At 40.4% G+C, this 24,923-nt stretch overlaps 1 protein-coding gene and 1 pseudogene across 1 annotated transcript; one reads left to right on the forward strand and one right to left on the reverse strand.

Moving 5' to 3' along the window:
• The first annotated feature begins 3,187 nt into the window (after positions 1–3,187).
• LOC145934215 (uncharacterized) lies at positions 3,188–5,189 on the forward strand (annotated as a pseudogene).
• A 16,608-nt stretch (positions 5,190–21,797) lies between these two features.
• On the reverse strand, positions 21,798–23,289 carry LOC145934373 (uncharacterized). Its single transcript, XM_083034734.1, has 5 exons — positions 23,148–23,289; positions 22,782–23,012; positions 22,466–22,722; positions 22,035–22,158; positions 21,798–21,952 (listed from the first exon to the last, which is right to left on the reverse strand). Exons 1-5 carry the CDS (start codon positions 23,287–23,289, stop codon positions 21,798–21,800), a joined length of 909 nt encoding a protein of 302 aa, XP_082890860.1.
• Between the last annotated feature and the right edge of the window lie 1,634 nt (positions 23,290–24,923).

Raw genomic sequence — 24,923 nt, forward strand, 5'->3', positions numbered from 1 at the left:
GACTGAATCGAACGTCTGCCTATTTATAGCTGCGCGGAACCGCGAATTGCTCAGTAACGAAAAAATGTTTGCCTTGCTATCAAGTCCTTACGATATTTGTAATTTGAGCGCCGAACAGCTACAATTTGTGTCGAAAACAGTTTTTTTGCGAATGTGCGACAATTACGTCCACTGCGTGTGGGACAAGCTTCCGGAACATATAAAGGCGGATTTGGAGGTTCAAACCTATCGCCGCTGTTTCGAACATTACAATCGACCGTGACAGCGAACGCACATTGACGGTCCAGCGCCGATGATAAAAGAATGCAGCGAATATCAACGAAAATAGGTAAAGGCCTATTAAATCACGCGATAAACGCACTTCCGATCGAATTCCATATCCCCGGCTATCAGTTTTGCGGTCCGGGCACGCGACTACAAAAGCAATTAGCCAGAGGCGATCGAGGTATCAACCCATTGGACGCGGCGTGCCGTGAACACGATAGCGTACTCTCGAAGCAACGATCTCATCGAGAGACACGCGGCAGATAGGATACTCGCTAAGGAAGCGCGCATCGTTGTGAGAGATTCGACTCTCGGTGAGAGAGCCGCCGCCACAGCTGTCTGGGCAGCGATGAAAGCCAAGACGAAGTTCGGTATGGACCTGAAGACGACAAAGACGAAGACGAAGAAAAAGATGGCGAAGAAACGAATACTTCCGGTAGCGAAACGTGGGGGTGTATTACCTATTCTACCAATGTTGGGCGCGCTCGGATCTCTGGTCGGTGGAGCGGCTGGTGTAGCAAAGATGGTGAACGACGGAAAAGCTGCACAACGTCAGTTGCAAGAGATGCTACGTCACAATCGCGCCATGGAAGGTCACGGATTGTATCTCGCTCCATACAAACACGGACGAGGAGTTTCAACGAGCAAAAGGAAAAAAAAACGTCAAAGAGACGCTAAAAATGCCGCAGGGCGTAACTACCAACATACAATTGCTACAACTGGCAAAACGTATGCACATTCCGTATTTTAGAGGTGTTTTCATGCGTGATTCATTACCGATCGGTGGTATATATATCGAAACGAGAGCGGCATCGTAAATTTGGATAACGCTAAAGGATCGGGTACTCATTGGGTAGCGTATGCAAAGAGGGAGGATCGCGCTATATATTCTGACAGTTTCGGCAATCTTCGACCGCCGAATGAATTGGTGCGATATTTAAATGTGACAAAGATACAATACAATTACACACCTGTTCAAACTTACAATCAAAGCATCTGTGGACAATTGTGCTTACAGTTTCTCCGAGCGGTCGATGCACGTGAATTTAAAGACTGACATTGCGCTATTTAACTCAGTATTCGTTTAACAGTTTAGTCAACATGTCTATGACATTTACACTGACCGGTAAGAGTAGTGTTCTCGCGGTAAACTACTTTCCCGCCGTAGATTTGAGCGACGATGAATAGGAGCTAGATCTAGCGGATTTTGAGACTTATCATACGATATCGAACGTGAATTCCTCGAATAATAAATTTTACTTTGGCAAAGATGACACGGAAATTACGATTCCCGAGGGATCGTACGAGCTGCAAGCGATACATGAGTTTTTGAAACATGCAATTTTACGAAAACGTCCGCGACGCTGTTCGTGACGATGATAAAAAACACGCTGACACCACGCATATTCGGACGAATGACGACGGTGACTTTGAAGATGGATAATATCCGATAGTGCTCCGCGCTAATTATAATACGATGAGGAGTGAGATCAAATGCGCCTACAGAATGAATTTTAGCAAGCCTAACAACATTGGATTGCTGCTGGGATTCTCGAACCGTATACTGCAGCCGTGAAAATGGTACCAGTCGAACATGCCGATTAATATTATCAACGTGAACCTTATCCGCGTAGAATGTAATGTGACCGCGGGCGCATACAGCAACGGCAAACTCGTTCATACGATACATGAATTTTCACCGAGGGTACCACCAGGATATAAGATATCGGAAACACCGGCGCACATCATTTACCTGCCGATCATCGTGCGGAGCATTACGGATTTAACATTACGCGTTGTCGACCAGGACAGACGATTGCTCGATTTTCGAGGAGAAGAGATCACCATTAGATTGCACGTACGACGACGACAGCGATAACGTACGTATGCGGCGTATGAGATACTCGTGTTGAACGGATCGAAAGATACGAGAGATAACACAATCTTTACGGAGCCAGCGACAACAACAACAACGTCGACATTCACTAATATCCAATCATCCAGTTGGACTAAGAAAAAGAAACTGAACGCATCAAACGTTGCGTTTTTACAATCTTTGGGATTCGCGGTACGAAACATCTGAATAATGACCGACATCCTCAACATCGGAGACGAGCCAATCTTCGACGATCGCATCGTCAAGATCGAGACTCACACGTACAACCCGTTCGTTAACACAACATTCGAACACAGTGATGAGATAAGAATACCCATACAACAACAGGATCTGTATACGTTGCCGTATGAAAGTTTCCTATACATCGAGGGAGAACTAAAGATAAATAAACCAGCCGAAGGATCTGCTGTGATACTGGGAAATAATTGTGTCGCATTCATGTTCGATGAGATTCGATACGAACTCGATGGCGTGGAGATTGATCGCAACAGAAACGTGGGAATAACAAGTTTGCTCAAAAACTATGTAACGATATCATCCGATAGAAGCGTGATTATGAGAAACGCCGGCTGGACTGATCCGACTACTGCAAATGGAAACTTCAATTTTTGCGTACTGCTCTACATGTTATTGGGATTTTGCGAGGATTACAGACGAGTGGTGATTAACGCTCGTCATGAGTTAATCTTAATACGATCGCGCAACGACAACAATTGTCTGGTTGGAGATTCGACGCTGGAGCCTGTGATCAACATATTCAAGATACAATGGCGAATGCCACATGTATTATTGAGCAAGATTAAGAAGCTGTCGATGCTGCGCGCTCTGGAAAGCGGACATTACCTCAGCATGGGTTTTCGCTCGTGGGATCTGTATGAGTATCCGCTATTGCAGCGTACAACCAAGCATTCATGGGCCATTAAGACAGCGACTCAGCTGGAGAAGCCACGATATGTTATCTTCGCTCTGCAGACAGGTCGGAAAAACATCATGTCTGAGGATATGAGTCGATTCGACGATTGCAAGATGACCAATGCGAAACTCTATGTGAACACGGAATGTTATCCGTACGACGATATGAATCTGGATTTCGATAAAAACAGATGGTCGATTCTGTACGATACGTATGCGCGTTTCTGCAAGAACTATTATGGATACGAGTATCTCGAGCCGAGTCTCACCGTCTCAATGTTTCTATGTAACGGTCCGTTCGTGATCATCGATTGTTCTCGACAAAACGAATCGGTCAAGAGCGCAACCGTGGATGTGAGATTGGAATTCGAGTGTAAGGAGAATGTGCCGATGAATACCACTGCGTATTGCCTCATACACGATCGCGTGATCCAGTACAACCCGTTGACCAACGTTGTGCGCAAAATCACCTAAACGCACCAACAATTTAGAGAGAGGGGAAAGCATAGCAGAATATAAATCAAAGTGTTATGAGATGGTTGTCATTCTTCTTTTTAACTGATACATCGAAGAGAGAGAGATCTCGTCATGTCCGTACCAACGTTTGTGGATCTACAGGGGTTTATCCTCAATAAACAATTCATTGTAAAGGAAGCGGCAATCCTGAGAAGAGGATTTATTTTATCACATTATTTTTTCGCATGTCCTGTACCATGGGGTGTTCTCATAAAATCTGAGAGACACCAAGGCTTATGGTTGACTCAAAATCATCATGGATTACAATGGAAAGATGGAAACGTTCTATATAGCATGGCTCAGCGTTTGATTACCACAGCTATCGTTGGTGGACCACACGAAGAAGAAGAAGAAGAATCCTTTCTCGTATATGTAAAAGAACTTGAAAAGCGAGAATGATTAGTCGATATATTGGATGACGCGGGAAACGGTTTTATTATTGAGACCTTGGATGCTGATTACGACGATATCGAGTCTCTAAATAATCTAGATGTTAAAAACACTATGCGATGTGGAAAACATGTTAAGAATTGCGCATTACAAAATGTATTCAAAATATTTAACTGGTGGTCGCAACGCCAGAAAGAATTGCAAGATTTGGAAAAATAAAATATTTAAATTAATGTGTTTTATCTCTTATTCCCCTTCCCCAATCCTTTCCTCACGAATCGTTTCTAAGAATTCTTTTTATCCGAGCGCCGTTTCCCCTTCTCCTAAATTTCATAGCGCCAATAGTATTCTAGAATCTCCCACCACATTTACCCCACTACTTATAAAAATAAGCGCCATGTATATTCTTAATTTTATACGATCAATGTTGCGTTAACCGTTCGTGCTGGTTGTTCACTTTTAAAATCTGGAAATATGTACTACGCTGAAAGAAGCAGTGGCTCCGGCAGACGTGTGAATAATTACGTACCGAGTCGTGATGACACTCCATCGTTTGAGAATAAATGTGACGAGTAAGTTTTGTTTAACTTCTTTCCATCTTTATATTTTTTACAAATTGTATTATTTTTCAAACTAATTTCGTTTTTACAGCATTTCGTTGGAGCCTCGTGCAGTTCGTGTACTAGGTAGACGATATGCATTGACAGCTACCGAGTTCAAATTCCTCGCAATTGGTATCAAAGTGGATCCACCGAGTTACGTGGAAATCGCCATAGGAGATCATCGAGGAAAGGAACTGATACTATCTCTCGAAGCGTGGAAGGGACTCTACGAGCAACGTCACAATATTCAAAATTTTCTTCGGAACGAATCTAAAGATGTCCACAGTTTTAGCGTTTGACCACTAACAGTGAGATTTCATACGATTAACGACGCCAAGTTAATAAGTCTTGAATCTTCAAATGTACGCATGATCATGATCGAATCGACGTTACACCGTATGTTCGATCTCGATCCATGCATTGATGTAACTTTTGACCGATTGGTTAAAATTACCAATACAGTCAATATCAAGTTTACGCAATTTTCAAATATCGCGTCCAATGTAACGAATCCTAAAGAAGTATCAAATGTAATACGCGCTAGCGACGCCTTCAACAAGCATCATCTCATCGATTGCGAGCTGGCAGCTTTAGTTTTTAGTCCATAATATGTAAGAAAAAAATATTTAAAAGAAGAATAAAGAGTTTTTAAATCTAAATTATGATGTAATTTCTTTGCATGCATTTCCATTCTCCATCTTTCTCCCATCCGTAAGCAGTCCCAGCTCTCATACGTAGCTCGTTGCATGGTCCTTGAGGGGATGACGTCATGCGGGGAAGGGGGAACGCCAGGCTAGAGACCGAGCCCCCCCGTTGTCCACCACCTTGGCGTGGTGGGGGGGCTCACCCTTCGCAAGGGGATAGCCTTGCGAGGAGTTTTAAGAGTGGACAGTGCCTCATAGCTTGAGGCACACCTGCCCCCCCCCAGTTTCTGGGGGTTCCTCCTGGACCGTGGGAGTCTTCTCACGGTCCTGGGGGACGGGGCCCACTTCCCCGATAGAGCCTCGGCTCGTATGTGGTAAGGGATGGCGATCCGGAATTCAAACGCCCGGTGGCATGGCACCGTTAGGAGAGGACACTGCACGGCGCTTCGGCGCTTGTCCTCCCGCCATGCAGTCTGCGGCCTCGGCCGTCGGGGTTCTGTTCCGTGTTTCTGGGGGGGCGGTTTCGGGGTTTAATTCCTGGGGGTGTCCCCCCGGGGTCTCGGGATGGGGTATCATGCAGCGTGGGCCGCAGGGGGAGGGGGACCGCCATGACTACTCGAGGGGCTTTGCCCAGAGGGACTACCCGAGGGGCATTACCCGGAGGGAGTCACGGCGGTCAGTCGCCGGGGCCGCTCGGACCATTCTGAGGCGGGGCCCGGCGATGACTAGGAGCCTCAGGGTGCTGGTTGGAGGGTTCGCCCTCGTCCCAGCGTCCCTGGGGTTGGCCGCATCCGGGCCACTCGGAATTATTCTGAGCTTGGGCCGGGAGCGACGGAGGAGGCCTGAATGGTTACCCGAGGGACTTTGCTCGGAGGGGTTACCTAAGAGGCATTGCCCGGAGGGTGCCATGCGGGTCTGTCGTCGGGGCCGCTCGGACGTTTCCGAGGCGGGGCCCGGCGACGAGAGAGGAGCGCCGGTCGGGGGTCCCAGGCTGGGTAGCCTGGGCCCCCGTCCCGGTTCCCTGGGGTTGGCCGTTCCCGGGCCACTCGGACGTATTCCGAGGTAGGGCCGGGACGGCGGAGAAGGCCACGCGTGACTACCCGAGAGGTTTTGCCCGGAGGGGTTACCCAAGGGGCACCGCCCGGAGGGTGCCACGCGGGTCTGCCGCTGGGGCCGCTCGGACGTTTCCGAGGCGGGGCCCAGCGATGAGAGTAAATACTCCTGGCCGGTCGGGACCGTCTCCCTTCCGAACCGGCCGGTCAGGAGAAGGTGTGCCCCCTTCGCCGGCTGTGATTGACCGGCGGGGGGACGGCTGGTTGCCACGGCGTGTAGGGCAGGGCCGGGGAGCGGCGACCCTGTCCAAAGCGTCCGTGGGGCCCCCGAGTGGCGTCACCTGCAGAGGTGCCCCGTTGTCGGAGGCGGGGGACCCCTGAAACCCCAGGGGGAGTCAAACCCCTCATGGGGAGTAAGGGGCTCGGAGTCCTGTGCCGGGGGTGCGGTATCCCCCCCCGACCCGCGACATAAGCCGGCCCCCCGGGAGTCCCCGGGACACCGGCTTGGGGGGCGATTCCGGTCATGTTTTCGGTTCGTCCCCTGGCCGGTGGAAGATACGCCGGCCGGTCGAGCCTCCGCAGGGAGTGGGAACAAACAAAAATGAACAGCAACATAAAAACAAGAGCATGGTCAAGGGGGAGGAAGAGGCCAAAGGTCCCAAGCCGGGACCCAAGTCCTCTAAGATTATCCTTAAGGATATCAGGTCGATATCGGTCCTGATTAGAAGGGAGGAGATAATACCTCGTAGTGGACCTTCGCGAGAACCCAATTGTGGGAACTCGGACAAGGGGACAGAGAACGAGGAATTAGTGGACGTCACTACCAAGGAGGAGAACGTATACGTCCCCAAAAACCCTGGCCTCCACCCACGAAAACAGCATGCACTGAAGATAACTCCAGTGCAAAGAAGGGGAATATCCCTCCACCCCCACCAACAATGGAGATGGAGGTAGACATGGAGGAGATTACTACACAACCTCCAGCCATAAGACCCCCCGTAAAGGGAGTCACCAAAAAGCTGGAGGATTATCCTCCAGGGATTGCGGATGAAGAGGACTTGCGGAAGTTCGATGATCTAACATCGAAAATCCAGAGCCTTCTCGACAAAAGAGAGGAGCTCAAGAAGGGCGCCAAAGCGCCCCTATTGAGACCCACTCCCCCCAGTAAGAAGACCCCTCCGGCCACCAGCCATCAGTACGCCGTGCCCCCGAAGAGACCGGTCCCTGTGGGTGGAGCCGGGAAAAAGGGGAAGAAGCAGAACCCCACCCAAAAGGGTGGAAGTTCTAAGGTAAAAGAGCAAGGCAGGGTTGAGCAAAAACTCAAAGCCCAAACTGCGGAACTTACCGCCAAAAATCCCCCTCCGCTCCCGCTGCCTTTGAACTCCCAGGAGTCATCCTGGACAGAGGTAGTGGGGAGGAAGGAGGCGAGGAAAATAAGGACTACACAATCCCAGCCCATAGCATCCTCCTCCGCAAGAATCAAGGCCTTCCCCCCTCTGAGTCAGAGGGTAGAGGGGAAGGCCCCAAGAATGCTGCTGCGAGGAGATCGCGGAAAGCTCCGAGGACGGCGGCGGTTACGATCACCTGCCCCGAGAGAAAATACGCCGAGACCATAACTTTGGCCCGGCAGAAAATTGACCCCTCGGAGCTTGGTGTCGAGTCCTTAAAGGCGAGAAGGGCTGCCACGGGAGCCATATTATATGAGATCCCGGGCAAAGATAGAGCCCAAAAAGCGGACCTTTTCTCACAGAAGCTTAAGGAGGCGCTCGAGGGCAGGGAGGGAGTACGCGTCACTCGCCCCTGTAAAAAGGGGGAGCTGCGAATACGCGGATTGGACGAATCCGTCACCACTACAGAGGTGATGGCGGAAATCGCCAAAAAAGGAGGGTGCGAGGTCCCGGAAATCAAGAGAAATAAGGTTCTCAAAAGGAACCATGAGTGCAATGCCCTGTCGCGGCTGCAGAAAAAGTAACCGCGATAGGGAAGATTAAAGTGGGCTGGGTCGTGGCCGGTGTGGAGCCGCTGAGCGCGCGCCCGCTCCAGTGCTTCAGATGTCTGGAGAAAGGGCAAGTCAGGGCGCAATGTAGCAGCACGGTGGACAGGAGCGGGTGCTGCTACAATTGCGGCTCACCCGGCCACAGGGCCAATGTGTGCAAGGAGAAGACGCGCTGCGTCTTATGCACAGAACCCGGAAAGCCGGCGAACCACCGCGTCGGCAGCGAAAGCTGCCACGCGAAAAAGAGAAGGAAGGCTGTCAAGGGCAGTGGACAAAAGGAGAAGAGAGGAGGAACTAAAGGGAGCTCCGGATATGGCTCGGCCTCCCCCGTGCCCACCCAAGGTTTGCAAGCAGAAAAGAGAGGGGGAACCAAGGGGGGCTACGGGGATGGCTTGGCCTCCCCCGTGCCCACCCAAGGTTTGCAAGCAGAAAAGAGAGGGGGAACCAAGGGGGGCTCCGGGGATGGCTTGGCCTCCCCCGCGCCCGCCCAAGGTTCACAAGTAGAGGCGCCCAAACCCCAGCGGAAGCTAAGGGAAAGGGGCGCCTCTAGACAGGTGAAGAAGGTGGGAGTCGATACTCCCCCAGCTCAAAAGAACGAGCTGGTGGAGGTGGTCATGGAGGAGGCCTAAACAACGTCTATAATGACGAAGAAAATAGGCCTCCTCCAGGCAAATCTCAACCACTGAGCCAGGGCCCAGGATCTTTTCCTGCACACCCTGGCGCAGTGGAAATGTGGGATTGGAATCGCGGCCGAGCCGTATCGGGTTCCACCGGACCATCCGTGTTGGGCAAGTAACGATACGGGCTCGGTCGCGATTACATGGAGGAGGGAGACAGACTCCCCCCCATGTATAAGAGTTGGAAGCGGGCGAGCGTATACAGCCGTGGAATGGGGCCCACTGTGGGTAGTACGCAACGTGGTCAATCGCAACGTGGTCAATCGCAACGTGGTCAATCGCAACGTGGTCAATCGCAACGTGGTCAATCGCAACGTGGTCAATCGCAACGTGGTCAATCGCAACGTGGTCAATCGTAACGTGGTCAATCGTAACGTGGTCAATATCAACGTGGTCAATCGGGAACGTGGTCAATCGAGAACGTGGTCAATCGGGACCGTGGTCAATTGTGACGTGGTCAATATCAACGTGGTCAATCGGGACCGTGGTCAATCGGGACCGCGGTCAATCAGGACCGTGGTCAATCGGGATCGTGGTCAATCGGGACCGTGGCCTATCGGGACGGTGGTCAATCGGGACGGTGGTCAATCGGGACCGTGGTTAATCGGGACGGTGGTCAATCGGGATCGTGTTCAATCGCAACGTGGTCAATATCAACGTGGTTATTCGCAACGTGTTCAATATCAACGTGGTCAATCGGGACCGTGGTCAATTGTAACGTGGTCAAACGGGTGCCACTCGCCTCGGGGGCTGGGGTGTCCAAAAGGAGAAAGAAGAGGACTCGACGTGAGCGTCTGCTCGGTGGGACTTCTGTCGAGGAGGTTCCGGCGGTTGTGGGCTCTGCGCGGGTGACCAAGGAGGTGCACGCACGCCCTGTCTCCGTCGTCTCTCTGACGGTGGTGGGTGACGGGGAGGACCGCCCGTCTTACGCCTCGGTTCTGTCCGAGGCGAAGACGGGTGTTAACTTAAAGGACCTAGGGATCAGCGGAATGAGGATGCGGAGAGGAGTCGCAGGGGGGATCCTCCTCGCGATTCCCGGTGAGAGATCGGTGGAGAAGGTCGATGTCCTGGCTGCTCGCCTCTCGGAGGTTTTTTCGGGTTCGCGAACCGTTCGTGTGGCTCGTCCCTCGAGGACCGAGGAGGTGCGCCTTAAGGGCGTCACCGACTTTGTCTCGAGGGACGAGATTTTGGCCGAGGTGGCCTCCATTGGGGGGTGCGGTGTTGGGGACATTCGGGCTGGGGAAGTCCGGATGCCCCCGAACGCCGAGTGTGGCACCTTGTGGTTGAGGTGTCCGGCGGTGGCGGCGCGCAGACTGGCAGTGGCGCGGAGGCTCTGCGTGGGCTGGACGACTTTGACGGTTCATCCGTTGAGTCGCCGGCCCATTCAGCGCTTCCGCTGCCTGAGCTTTGGGCACGCGGCATCGCGGTGTGATTCCTCGGTGGATCACAGCGCATGCTGCTTCAGATGCGGCAAGGAGGGGCACCGGGCAGCTTCGTGCGCGGCCCCTCCATATTGTGTTGTGTGCGCGAGGCGTGGGCGGCCGACGAAGCACAGATTGGGTTCGACCGGCTGTGCCAAGTTGGTCGTTCCGCCCAAGCGGATTGATAGGGGACGAGAGGACGCTCCCAAGGGTCGGAGGCAGGCCCCAGGGCGCCCCGATGGGGGGTCAACTGGGTGTGTGCCTGCCAGTGTGTCGCAGGAGATGGAGGTGGACCCGGCTAGCGTCGGGCTACCTTCCTCTCCTGTTTTGCGTGGATGAGAGACTGAGTTGTTCCTATTTGTCTGTGAAGTCTAATGTTGATATGTGGGCTGCGGCCCGCTTGCTCCTCGGAAACGGGGACCGAGAGGTTCGGGTACGCTTTCTGTCTTTAGTCTTTAACGTCTGGATGTGACGTCTAATGTGGTAATGAAGGCTGCGGCCGGCATTTCTCTCCCTCGTTGGGGGAAGAGTGGCTGGTTCGGTTACGCCCTCCGTTTTCTGTCCATACGCGTTCTTGTCGTATGTTTGATGAGTGAGAGCGAGTCGCTGTGCGGCTCGCCGTCCGGAGTTGGCAGGGGAAGGGAGTGAGGGCTCTCGACTCCATTGCACGTCATCCTGGGACGAGGGGAGGAGGATTGGTAGCCTGGTCCTCCTCTCTAGTTCGCAAGAGCACGGGTTTTGGTTAAGGGGGGAGAACTCCCTTCGGGAAGGGCCCGGAAACGGGTCAGGCCATGGGGAAGCACCTGAGGTTATGCGCGAGGGGTTCCGGGTGTTTCCCCGTTCGGCTACGGGCTACGGACTGGTTTTAGGGCATCGGTGCTAACATCGGGGTTAGCACCGTGTGGTATTCAGCCTGGCCGCACCGGTGATCAGGTTGTGAGTCCCCCACAAGTCCGGTTACTTCCCCTCAGGAGTGCCGGACGAGTGCGTAAACGCATTTCGTCTTTAAAAAAAAAAGGGACTGAGAGGCTAGGGACCGAGAGGCTAGGGACCGAGAGGCTAGGGATCATGAGAGAGGTAGCGCGAGAAAGATAGCGCGAGAGAAATGACGCGAGGCGCAGCGAGGAGAGAGAGAGAGAGAGAGAGAGAAAGAGAGAGAGAGAGAGAGAGAGAGAGAGGCGCACGCGAGAGATGATGCAGCGAAGGAGAGCGCGAGGTTCGCAAGAGAGAGAATTTTTTTTTAAATGTTTTTTTTTCCAATATTAATAATAATAATTCTTTTATAATAATATTCTTAATATAAATGGGAGGAAAGAGAGGAATTATTCTAAAGTAAAATATGTGTTTTTATATTTAAAATAATTTCTTTTTTATTCATAAAATAGGTATGTGTAATATTTATAATTTTGTATGTGTGTGTGTATGTGTGTGTGAATTTAAAATTTAAAATATAAAATATGAAAAGAAATATATATATATTTAAAAATAAAAAAAGTATATAAAATTTAAAATATGAAATTTAAGTGGCTGGATAATGGTGGGGCGGCCGAACGCGGATGATGTGGCGGTGACTGCGGTGGCGGCAACTGCGGTAGTGACCAGGCAGGACTCCTGCATAACAAAATTTTTATTATTAATTATTTAAAAAATTTTTTTAAATAAAAATAGCGGTACTTACTATACCCATAGTGCCTCCCTGACAGGTTCAGGAGGGTACGGTTCCTCACCGAACAATTTGCGGAGGCAGCACACATCGTCCCATTCATTGTAATCTTCCTCCATGTCACCCCACAGCTGGTCATTGTAATAGCGGTCGTATTCCCGCCCTATCCGCACCCATCTAATATGCACCTCACGCTCCGAATTATACCACAAGTCGTGATACCTGGGTCGATCATCGCGAAATATCATATCGACCCACCTGGGCCGATCATCATGACGCTCAATGTTTTCAAAATTCATTTTTCCACTTTAACTTCACTGTACTTAACTGCACAAACGTTGAAGCCTTTATGACAAACGTCGCGGAGACAGACTCTCTCCATAAGTTTCAACCCCCATCCCTCTCAAAATTATCGCAATTCTTCCTTAAAAAATATTAAGGAAAATGTTTCGCTCTCGTTTACGACCGATTTTCTGCGAGAGTACAAAACTGCCGAACGTTGGCGCCGATACGTTGCATTCTTCCTTAAAAAATATTAAGAAAAATGTTTCGCTCTCGTTTTTATGGAAGATTTTCCGCGAAGGTACAAAGCTGCTGAACGTCAACGCTTTTAGATTTGCACCTGTAAATAATGTTTTGACATGTTCGTCGCAGCATCGGCCCTAAAATCTTCATTCCTTTCCATAATATCCTAATGATTTTATGGACATTTAATGGACATTTTGTCCATAAAATGAAAAACATAGTTTTATGGATTCTAGAACGCTCCGTTGACAAGTTCGAGCAGCCGGACATCGGCGCTTCCATAATAAAATTATACTAGCGAGGGTACAAAATTGTCGATCATCGGCGCTTGTTCTATACCTTTTTGGGAAAATGTCTAGGATCCCTCATAAAAAAAAAAGTCATAAAGATATCCATCTACAAATATTGCACTCAGAAAACTCCCCCTCCTTTGTCGAAACATCCCCTCCACCCGCGTGACGTCAGCCCCCTCGCCAACGAGATCCCCCCTCTCCGCGTGACGTCAGCCCCCGCGCCAAGGAGAACCCCCCCGCTCCGCATGACATCAGCCCCCGCGCCACGAGATACCCCCGCGCCCCGCACCCCCCTCGGAGCCCCATGGGTTAGAACCGGCATAGTCCTACTACTCACGCGTTTTTGTTCTAACTGCAAGCGAAGCAGGTTGAAGTCGCAGGTCTTCGCTTGCCTCTCGCGGTTTCCGGTGCTTCGCGCGTGTCTCGCTGCGTTAGCCTTTTTAGCTCGCGACGAGCGTTTGTCGAGAGCGCTCTTTTATAATATAAGCAAAAATGTTTTACAGTATTCTATAAAGATATTCAGTAAATTCTAATTTCTAATAACTACTGGTTATAGTTCGGGCTATAACAACACCAAATTAAAAAATTAAGACTCATGCGTAGAAAATATTTATTAATTATAAAGATTCTCTTTTATTTGCAATTGGGCTATACTATGAGAAAATTCAATAATAAATTTTTAACATATGTATGTGAAATATTCCAAAAAAATATTTTATGTATATCTACAGTTTTTTCTAATGCAATGATTACTTGCTCAACAATATAAACTATTTAATCATTGATATCATTTTTCATTAAGATTAATTACCATTACGATATCATTACAAGAAAAATTGTAGACTGTCATTCAGTATTCAATGCAATGCAAAATATAATTAAAAAATCTATAATTATTAGAAGATAATGACTTGCGATATAAATTTATACTTGAAATGTTTAAGCCTCTGATAATTCAAAAAAGAAATGCAAATAAGGTTATTGTTTTTCTCATTATATGCTCGTGCAAAAAATGATGCGGAAAGATATGGGAAATATGATGTTGAAATAAAATTAATCGTACTCACCAAATATAAAAATTATGAAGTGGTAAAATGAGGTGTATCTGTATTCATATGCAGTCGCGTGTTACATAAGATCTTGTGTGCACGCCGTTGTATATCTTTATCAATGACAATGAGACTGTATATATGGGAAACTTATCTGTAAAATAAAAGATATTTTGATAAATAAAAGATATGTTTTTAATAAGGGAGACATATGTACAGTTTTTTTAAATATAAATTAATCCATTGATTAAAACATAAATAGAATATAATTTAGAAAATTAAAACGTTAACAGAAAATTTCAATATTTAGTTAATATTTTTCTCAATATAATCTAATACATTAATTTAAATGTAATTAAAATTTTTATTTATGATATTTAAAAAAACTAATCGCAAAAAATGTAATATATATATATTTTCCTTAAATAGTATTTTAATTATATAAAACATTTGATTTATAACAATTACTGTTAAATAATAAGCTAGATAATTTTTTCTTTCTTTTGTCTTTTAGTATTGTAATTAATTAAATATGAGTAATTTTATTGTTACGTTGTGTGTTATTATAAACAGATAAATTACTCGTATAAGCATACTGCATATAATATTAACACTTTTTCAAGATCTACAACTTCATTATATAATGAATTACAATAGTTAAAGCTATCATGTTTATTTGAATATTTTACTTGAATAAAATTTGGTTTACACTAAATTAATTAACGATCAAATCACATCAAATTTAAAAATTAAGACTCATGCGTAGAAAATATTTATTAATTATAAAGATTCTCTTTTATTTGCAATTGGGCTATACTTTGAAAAAATTCAATAAAATATTTAACATATGTGAAATATTCCAAAAAAATATTATATATATATCTACAGTTTTTTCTAATGCAATAATTACTTGCTCAACAATATTAGCTATTTAATCATTGATATCATTTTTCATTAAAATTAATTACCATTACGATATCATTACAAGAAAAATTGTAGATTTCATTTAGCATTCAGTGCAATGCAAAATATAATAAAAAAATCTATAATTATTATGAGATAATGAAATCCGATCTTTACACTCGAAATATTTAACCTTCTAATAATTGGAAAAAGCAGTACAAATAATAGGTTATTTGTTTTTCTCGTTATATATGCTCGTGCAAGAAATTGTGCGAAAAGATATGGGAAATATGATATTGAATAAAATGAATTGTACTCACCAAACATAAAAATAATGAAGCACGAGGTGTATATATCTTATGCCGCCGGTCCCGGTATGTCCTTTGTTATAGCCACGCGGTTTTCACGTGATTCTTACGTGATGTGTCTCTTGTTTCTATACAAAAGAAATTCAATCTTTATGAAATTAATATTTTAACACAACACAATGATTATCAGTTATTAGCATTTAATATATTAAATTAGTTCTTATCTTATACTTACCAAAATCTTCACACTGTTCTCACTTTCGAGACGACATTCTATTCAAGCATGTACGACTGCCGTCTTCGTACATGCTGCCATATTGAAAAGTAAAGCACGCAGAATGCGTGAGATACTTTTTACAATTGCGCACTTGCACACACTTAAGCCAATCACGGCAGACTTAATCAGTACGGCCGAGTTCACATAAACTTATACAGACGCATAATGCAGATAAAAATTTGCTATTTACGCGTCTTAAACAAAAAAACATAAATAATTTTAATAAAAAACAAATAATTTCAAAAAAAAAATACATTTACGTAATAATTACATAATATTCTATATGTATATGTTATAGATTAGTAAAATGAAACTATGACGTTTCGTTTATGTCAATAATAATAAAGCTATAATTGTTACATAGAATTGTTATGTAATTTTGACGTTACTTTGGTATGTAACATTTATGTTATTTTGGTGGATGTAAATGTGTATACTCGAAATGTTTCGAAAATACTACGTAATTTTAATGATATAATTGCAACGTTATGTTAAATTCGTAACATTTACGTATATTGGTGAATATAAATGTGTATCTTCTAAAAACTTAATAAATGCTACGTAACTCTAATGACATAATTGTAACGTTATGTTAAATATGTAACATTAACATTATTTTGTTGACACAAATGTATACATATCTGTAAAAACCGTGTAATTGTTACATAACTATATATAATAACGAAATTACGATATCACATTAAATATAAAAATAAATATGTAACTTTGTTGATGTCTTTGAGCGTTCAGAAAATATCATTGAAAAAACGTATCTATATAGAATACATTTTTGAACATTTTCTTGATATGTATTAATTACTTCCGACATTTATAATTTTATATTAACATTATTAAGTACTTTATAAAAAAAATGAACTCGCAATATTTGATTATGTATATACATATAGTAATTATACATATATTAAGAAAATATTAATATTATACATATAATGAATATATATAATATTAATATTAATATTAATATTAATATTATTAATATGAATACAATGATAGATAGGGTTAAAGAGCCGAACGCAGATGTTGATGCGTGTATTCCGACGAAAATTAATTTTTCGTCGGAATTAAATAATTGTGCACAAGGCACGAATTTTGCTTGGTCACTGCCAAGACTTAAATATATGGAATAATCTCTTGCTTGAGATTTTTAATTCCATCGAACCCCCTTTGACCCCCCTAAAGAAATAAATGCAAGCCTATCTATCATTGTATTCATGTTTGAAATTTAGAGCCTTGATAGAAATGTCTTATTGTAATTATTATTAATATTATACATATAATTAATATTATATACATATATTAAGAAAATATTCAAAGATGTATTACCAGATACGTTTTTTTAATGATATTATATATGCATGTCCTTTTTTCAGAACGCTCGAAGACGTCAACAAAGTTACATACTTTTTTATATTTAATGTGATATCGCAATTTCGTTATGTAACGGCTATAAAGTTTTTACAGAATGTATACATTGATGTCAATAAAATAATGTTAATGTTACATGTTTAAACTAATGTTACAATTCAATAGATACTCGCGTATCTTCACTCGACGGTCGTCCAATACAATATCATGGATTTTATTGACTGTTTCTTCAGTTGTGACCTCATTCGGACGTCCCGGGCGCTCAGCATCATTCGTGCTTGTACGACCACAACGAAATTCAGTGAACCACTTGTGAACCATTCCATGCGATGGAGCAGAGTCCCCATAATACTTTTTTAGCTTTTCTTCAGTTTCCTTAATGGTAAAAGTCACTGACTTATCGAACTGCCCTCGTATGTCGTTACAGTTATATAGCATTATATTTATAAAGTTTTTAGAGCATACACATTTACATTCACCAAAATACATAAATGTTACGTATTTAGCATAACGTTACAATTACGTAATTAGAGTTATGTTGTATTTATGAAGTTTTTAGAGTATATACATTTACATTCACCAAAATACATAAATGTTACGTATTTAACATAACGTTACAATTATGTCATTAAAATTACGTAGCATTTACAAAAATTTTAAAGTATGCACATTTACATATATCAAAATACATAAATGTTACGTATTTAGCATAACGTTACAATTATGTAATTAGAGTTATGTTGTATTTATGAAACTTTTAGAGTATACACATTTACATTCACCAAAATACATAAATGTTACGTATTTAACATAACGTTATAATTATGTCATTAAAATTACGTAGCATTTACGAAAATTTTAGAGTATGCACATTTACATTCACCAAAATACATAAATGTTACGTATTTAACATAACGTTACAATTATGTCATTAAAATTACGTAGCATTTACGAAACTTTAAGAGTATGCACATTTACATTCACCAAATTTCATAAATGTTACATAACAAAGTAACGTCAAAGTTATATAACAATTCTATGTAACAATTATAGATTCATTACGTTATTTATATAAACGATACGTCATAGTTTCGTTTTGATGATCTGTAATATAGACATATAAAACATTATGTAATTATTACGTAAATGATCCCTGCGTGTTTACTGGGTAGGGGAGACCGGGTATGGTTGTCACATTTTTTTTCTTAGAAGTGTTTTGGATGATTTTTTCAAAGCAATTTAAATAATTACTACATTGCTTCATAAGACACATATCTGGCTAACTTCTTGACAAAAGTCGTTGGGATAGTAATAACCAGTTAAGAGAAAATTGATGTTAAGTACAAAAAGAAATTTGTGACATTTTACCCCGCTTTAGGGATGGTTGTCACAGTGCTTGGGGTTGATTGTCACATACAGATGCAACTAATTTATGAAATAACAATTGGTCGGGTTTAAAATAAAGTTTATATTTCTTGTTAAATATTTTTTAAAATCACATAAGGATACTTATCCTTCCAAGAAAGTTAACATTTTAACATAAAAAAACTAATATGTAGTGAAAATCAATAAAATTAACAAAACGAAAGAATCTATACTTCTCTGAAACAAAACTATTTTAAACAAAAACAATCAAATAATTATTTACTATCTGAATGAAGATCATTAGTTAGGTAATCAGTCTTAATAAGTATTATTATTCAGAATCACAGTTTTGAATCACAGTTATGGCAAATGTAAGTAGGCAGCCCAGGAGAACATTCCTCATGGGCCCACAACTTGCAGCTTTGGCATTGAATCCAAACTTCTCTGGACCTACTTGCTTTTTTTTATACCCAACCTTAGTGGTAGGTACACACTGCTGCTATCAATTTCATTTTCTGTAAATTTTTTGCAATAGCGAGCAAGAGTGCGGTAATTTATGTTAAAATCTTTGGCTATCGACCTAATAGACTTCTTATGTTGTTTTATTTCTTTTGCTGCTTGAAGCATTATTCTTGGAGACACACAGCCTCGTTCAGTCTTTCTTTTGTATACGTGAGGCATTTCTATGCATTACTGTAACAAAAAATAGCTTAATTATACTATCAGTACAACTAATGTAATATACAGGGTTGGTTGTCACATGTGACAAATTGCCCCAAATGGTCTGTGACAACTGGACCCAAACAGTAAAAATTTCTAACTTCAACAAAGGTCATTAAAATGTCTAGATATCAACGAATTTTACATTTAATTATTGTAGTACTGAGTATGTACTTCGAAAATAATCATAAGAATTTAATGTTAAACAAATAATCATGTGTACTTACGTGATGAATAGTTCGTCCCTAAAATTTACTTTGAACGCTTCAAAACAGGTCACTACACGTCCTCTCCTTACGCCATGACGCAGCGAACTAAGAGTCCGTGGGGAGTACGGTGGTGTGTGCGTGCGTCCCTATGACGTTTTATTAAGCACTTGTGCGATAGTTTTTCTGTTATAGCTCTTGTGACAACCTACCCGTGTGACAACCATACCCGGTTTCCCCTATATATAAGTTATATTTATAGAAAATATTGCATATATTATAATACTATGTATTAATAGTGTATCTTTTATTACAGAATGGAACGTAATACTTTAAATTTTTTTATTATATTTAATTGGACCAGAATTGAATAATACTCCATTCAAAGGAAGAGAACAAATTGATGTCACAAAACAAATATTAATTACTATTTATGTCTTAGCAACACCAGATTTATATCGTTCCATAAGTGAGCGATTTGATGTATCCAAATCAACTGCATGGTGTAGTGTGAAGAGAGTAGTTAGAGCAATATATTGTATTCGAAATCAATTTATTAGATGGCCTACCTGTGAAGAAGCTAAAAATACTTGGACAAACATTAAGAGATTATATGGATTTCCTAAAGTTGTGGGCATGATTGATGGAACGCACATAAACATTCCTCAACCAAAAGAAGATGCCAAAAGTTATGTAAACAGAAAAGGCAGATTTTCTATACAGTTACAAGTAAGTAAAATATTACCTATAAGGTTTTTATATTAAAAGATAGTAAATGTATATTATAGAATTTGATGTATTTTAATTAAACAATTAGCAAACTGTGATACATAATAAATTGCGTTTTTCTAGGTAATATGTAAATGTAAATTAGGGATGAAAAGTGGCCCCGCATGCTCAGTAACTGACTGGCATGCGGAAGGTCCCGGGTTCGAATCCAGTTCGAACCAACACACCCCATATGCCTGCTTGGAACTGGTGGGAGAAAGGAAATCCGGAGTCGTTGAAGGAGGGGGAAGGCAGGATTAGACAGGGAGAGGAAAAGAGGAGGAAGGAGGAAGGAAGAAGTTGTTGGAGGAGGGAGAGAGGAACCGGAATAGAGGAGCTTAGAAAAATGGTGGAGTTGGTGGAAACGGTTGGAAAGAAGCAGTTGGAGATTGGAGACGGAGTGGGGGGGAATTGAATATGTTGTATGTATATAGTAAGGTCGATATGGCCAGGTTGAAGAGAGGTGGTGAGTTGTAAAAAGGTTCGGGAACGCTCCTTGTGAAAAGCACCTTGTAAACCCCGAGGGGATAGACAATAAAATGATGGATGGATGGATGTAAATGTAAATTTATCTTTTATTCATGTATTTGCTGGAATGCCAGGATGTGTCCATGATATGCGCGTGTTTTTTTATTCCGGAGTGCAACAATATTGCACTCCAGAATATTTTCCTGACAATAACCATTTATTAGGCGATGCAGCATACACTATTCAAAAAAATGTCATGGTGCCATTCCATGATAATGGCCACTTAACTAGAGAACACAAATTTAATCATCGCTTGTCATCAGCCCGAATGGCTGTGGAAAGATCAATAGGACTATTAAAAGGACGATGGCGATATTTATTAGATAAATTGCCTATGACAAGGACAAATTTAATTCCATATTATATAATTACTTGTTGTATATTGCATAATATATGTTTATTGCGGAATGATCGTATTGAAATCCCTATTGTTGTTCCTGAAAGATTGCATGTAATGGAACCGTTAAGTATTCCTAATGCCTTGAAGGAAGAAGGGAATATTAAAAGAAACAGATTGATGGAAATAATTGCTCATGATAATGTTGAAAGAATGAATAATTGAGATTTGTAAGTAACAAAACGATAATATTATATTATACATTTATGTTTTTATAATAATAAAGAAAATATGTGTTAAATAATATGTGATTTCGTTTTCATATCCTTTATTTCGAATAATTAACACAAAATCAATTTTTTCAAATTTTTTTGCATATTACATACATACTATAAACTATATTATAAAATATTATATAACTATTAACATAAAATAGATTTATAAACAATATAAATTAATACTTTTAATAATTCATTTTTTAATTAAAAAAATAAAATTTTTTTTTTATATATTGGTACTATTAATATATTTGCACTTTTTCATATACATACACATATAAATAAACATGTTACAAAATTTTTTTTATATGTTAAACGTTACAAACATGTTACAAAATTTTTTGTATATGTTAAACGTTAAACATAAAGTTAATATAATATATAAAAATATACGAAGAAACTATAATTTATCATAACTTTTGCTTATATCACAAAAAAACTTTGATTTAAAAAACAAATGAACACAATACTTTTATTAAACCATTTAAATAAAAACTCTAATCTAAGTCATTTTGCTTATATCACAAAAAAGCTTTGATTTAAAAAATAAATGAACACAATATTTTTACATATAAAACATAATCTGTACCATAGTATTTTATACAACATCACAGTGTGAGTACACATCAACTGAATACAATACTTTTTCCAAAATTAAATCTTGTGTACACGATGCTAGAATTTGTTCCAAGTTTTTGAATCGAGAAATGTGTAGTCAATAAAATTGCTGCCTTTCCGTAAAAGCTGCAAATTAATTGGCTACACATTTCTCGGCTCGTATGTTTACATTTTTTTCCTGTTTTTATCTCTTCTTCACATATTACTGCCGTTTTTCAAAAACTTCTTTTATTTCTTTTAATATGTGTAATTTTGCTGCTCTGTAATTAGCTGTTTCTTCTCTTTGTAATTTGTTTTCTTCTAACGAAGCTCTCAAATAATGCGCTTTTGTTTCAGTTAATGAGATCTTTCTTTGCTCTACATACAAAATTATAAAGTTAAATAATAGAAGGTATACACTTGAATAAAGAAATATGTGTATTTTTTTATAATTACTTACTGATTGGTAATTCATTTTCATCATTGCTGTCAGAAAAGGGTGAATGTTCAGGTTCTTTAATATTCGATCCTGCTATAGATAATGGCTTTACCCAATGTTTTTTTTGAAAAATGTCATCTAACACCTAAAACAAATTTTAAAAGATATATATATATATATATATATATTACACACACACACACACGTGTACACATACATGCAGATGTTATATAATTAAACATAAAAATAATTGATAATTCATACAAGAGCAATATGATAAGTTCATAATGGGTGCTTTCCAGCAACGACACAGTGCGACACAGAGTATCATTCTATCTTCTTTCAATACCAGGGAACAACAAAGATAGATAATGATATTCTGTGTCACACTGTGTCGTTGCTGGAAAGCACCCAATGATAATTATTATTTTGTTAATATAGTATCTAATTACCTCTACATATATCCATTCTTTTCTGTCGTTTCCACTTTGCGCATTATGATCAACAATTTGACGATATCGTCTTTTTAATGCATCCATTTTATTATTGCATTGACTGCCTGTAAAGTTATGTTTTTTTTCCTTCATGCGTTGAGCAATTTCTAGCCATATTTTTTTATGACACCCTTTTTCCAGCATACGTGATTTTTCTTTATATAAAGATATTAATAGCAGTATAGCTTGATGTCCCCATTTTTCTTTAATTATTTCTGAAATAGAAAACAAATTATATTTTACTTGTTTTCACAGTATTATTACTTAAACTTACCTGTATCTGAGGTATCCGAAATATTTTCAGTGTCAGAAGTATTATCGTTAAGTATATTTTCAGAACTTTCATTCAAAACTACAGTATTTGTTATTACAGTATTTGAACAACTAGCTGTAGTGTTATTTTTAAGCAAAGCAGTATTTATATTTTTAGAAATAATGTTTGTGTGTGATGATTTAACGAATAGCGTTTTTGCCTTTTCTAACAATGTACTAGCAAATCTCATATCTGTAAAAAACAATGGTAATATAAAAATATACATAAGAAGATAATCATCACAATGTAAGTCATTTATTACAACATCATAAATTTATATTAATGATTACTATTATGTAAATATGAATTATTATAAGAAAGTTATACCATTATGAGCACGATTGTATATTTCTTTTCTCACTTTTAAAATATATTCTATATTTGTTATTTCATCGATTAATTTTAATTTAATTAATTCTTGTTGTTGGTTATTTGTTTTATTAAGTAAAACATTTTCAGATTTTTCCATTATTATTATCTTTAAAGTCACAATTTTTATACGTGGAATCAGCTGTATTTTATGATACTGGCTTTACTGGCAGGAGAAACAAAACGCAGCACCAGTAATTTTCACTGCTGCCAACTTAACTTCTTTTACTGGCAGTAGCCTAATGTATTTTCGAACATATTCAGCGTCAGTGACCAAGTGGTGGGGGGACGGCGCCAGTGGCCGAGTGGTGGGGGTTTGTTATGACGGGCCATACATGCCTACTTACTACTCATCTGTTATCGATCCACATCCAATAATTTTATTAAGTTTATCAATTGTTTTTTGAAAATTTGTTCTTACATATACTTTTAAGACTGTAAAGTATACAATTAATTAGAAAAAATAGAATAAAATTAAATTTTATTATTTATAATATAATTATAATAAAGTTTTAAAAATAATTTTATATTTCTTAGATGACGTTGCCAAGATCAGGGCAAGATCATCTTGAATTTTTTAAAAGATACCATATTTTTTTAAAATATACAATAAATCGATTCTTTTCTGCAATATCTGTATAAAAAATTATAAGGGTAGGATGATCAAAAAATGAATAGTTTACAAGATATTTTATACTTTAATTTGACATAATCTTACATAAATTATGAAATATCTCATAAAATAATTATTTACCGATGATCCTACCTTAATACCTTTTTGCACAAAATAATGAGAGGAATCAATTGATGTAAAGAAAACACATAGTTGTTTTTAAAAAAAAGTATGTAATTTGCAATTAACAGCTATATATTTTTTAGAAAAACAACGTTTAGATAATCGAAATTTTATACATATATAAATCCTAAGTAATTCTGGGCAAATAAGAACCGGTGCCGGATGGAAGGTGCTTTATAAACATTTCTAATAGAGAAATTTTCTTCTTTATTTTAAACGTTTCGGTCCTAGGAATTGGACCATCTTCAGTACACTAAAGGTTGACAAATATAGTTATTTGATTGATACAGTTTTAGAAAAGAACAACGTATAATTCAATACTCACAAACGCAGTTGACAAAGACGATGTATTGTCCGTATTGAGACAAGCTTATCATGCTTGTCGACGTTTGTTAACGACTAAGAATATTTTTATTAACATGGATAAGCGAAACTACTAAACATGAAAGGTAAATAACATTGATACACGCAAAGTCATACCAGTATATTGGTTACATTTTTTTCATGTTGTTAATCGTTGGTAAATAAATATTTGCGAGTTGATCAGTATCATTCTGCAAGTTTAAACCATTATTTTGACGTCTGATAAATATCATTTCCGATATCAATCGCTTTCCTAAATTAGGTTCTTCATCCAAGATGCCAATGTCATTCCAATTAAAATTATACCCAGTATAGACCAGTATATCGGTGGTCCGTAATGACAGAACGTTGATTTGTATTACGATTAATATGTAGACGATGTTCACTAATTCTAGTTGTCAACACACAATATGAGTCCCTTCGCTTTCACTCTGAAAGTCTCCGCAACAGAATATCAAAAAAATTCGATTGGTTATTTAAAAAACAAAGATCTAAAGAAAAGAGTGAAACTCGTTCGATACATTACACATGCTCTTCAAATAATATTAAAAGTTTAGTTCCATATAAAAATAACG

The sequence above is a fragment of the Prenolepis imparis genome, unplaced genomic scaffold (assembly GCF_030444845.1).
Source record: "Prenolepis imparis isolate NDT839.2.m4 unplaced genomic scaffold, iyPreImpa1.0 SCAF_3, whole genome shotgun sequence".
Lineage (NCBI taxonomy): Eukaryota > Metazoa > Arthropoda > Insecta > Hymenoptera > Formicidae > Prenolepis > Prenolepis imparis.

Coding starts and splice junctions, on each gene's coding strand:
- LOC145934373 (XM_083034734.1), bottom strand. CDS start 23,289: ATGGAAAAATCTGAAAATGTTTTACTTAATAAAACAAATAACCAACAA. Junction 23,013..23,147: donor ATACAATCGTGCTCATAATG/GTATAACTTTCT, acceptor TGTTTTTTACAG/ATATGAGATTTGCTAGTACA. Junction 22,159..22,465: donor AAGAATGGATATATGTAGAG/GTAATTAGATAC, acceptor AATTTGTTTTAG/GTGTTAGATGACATTTTTCA.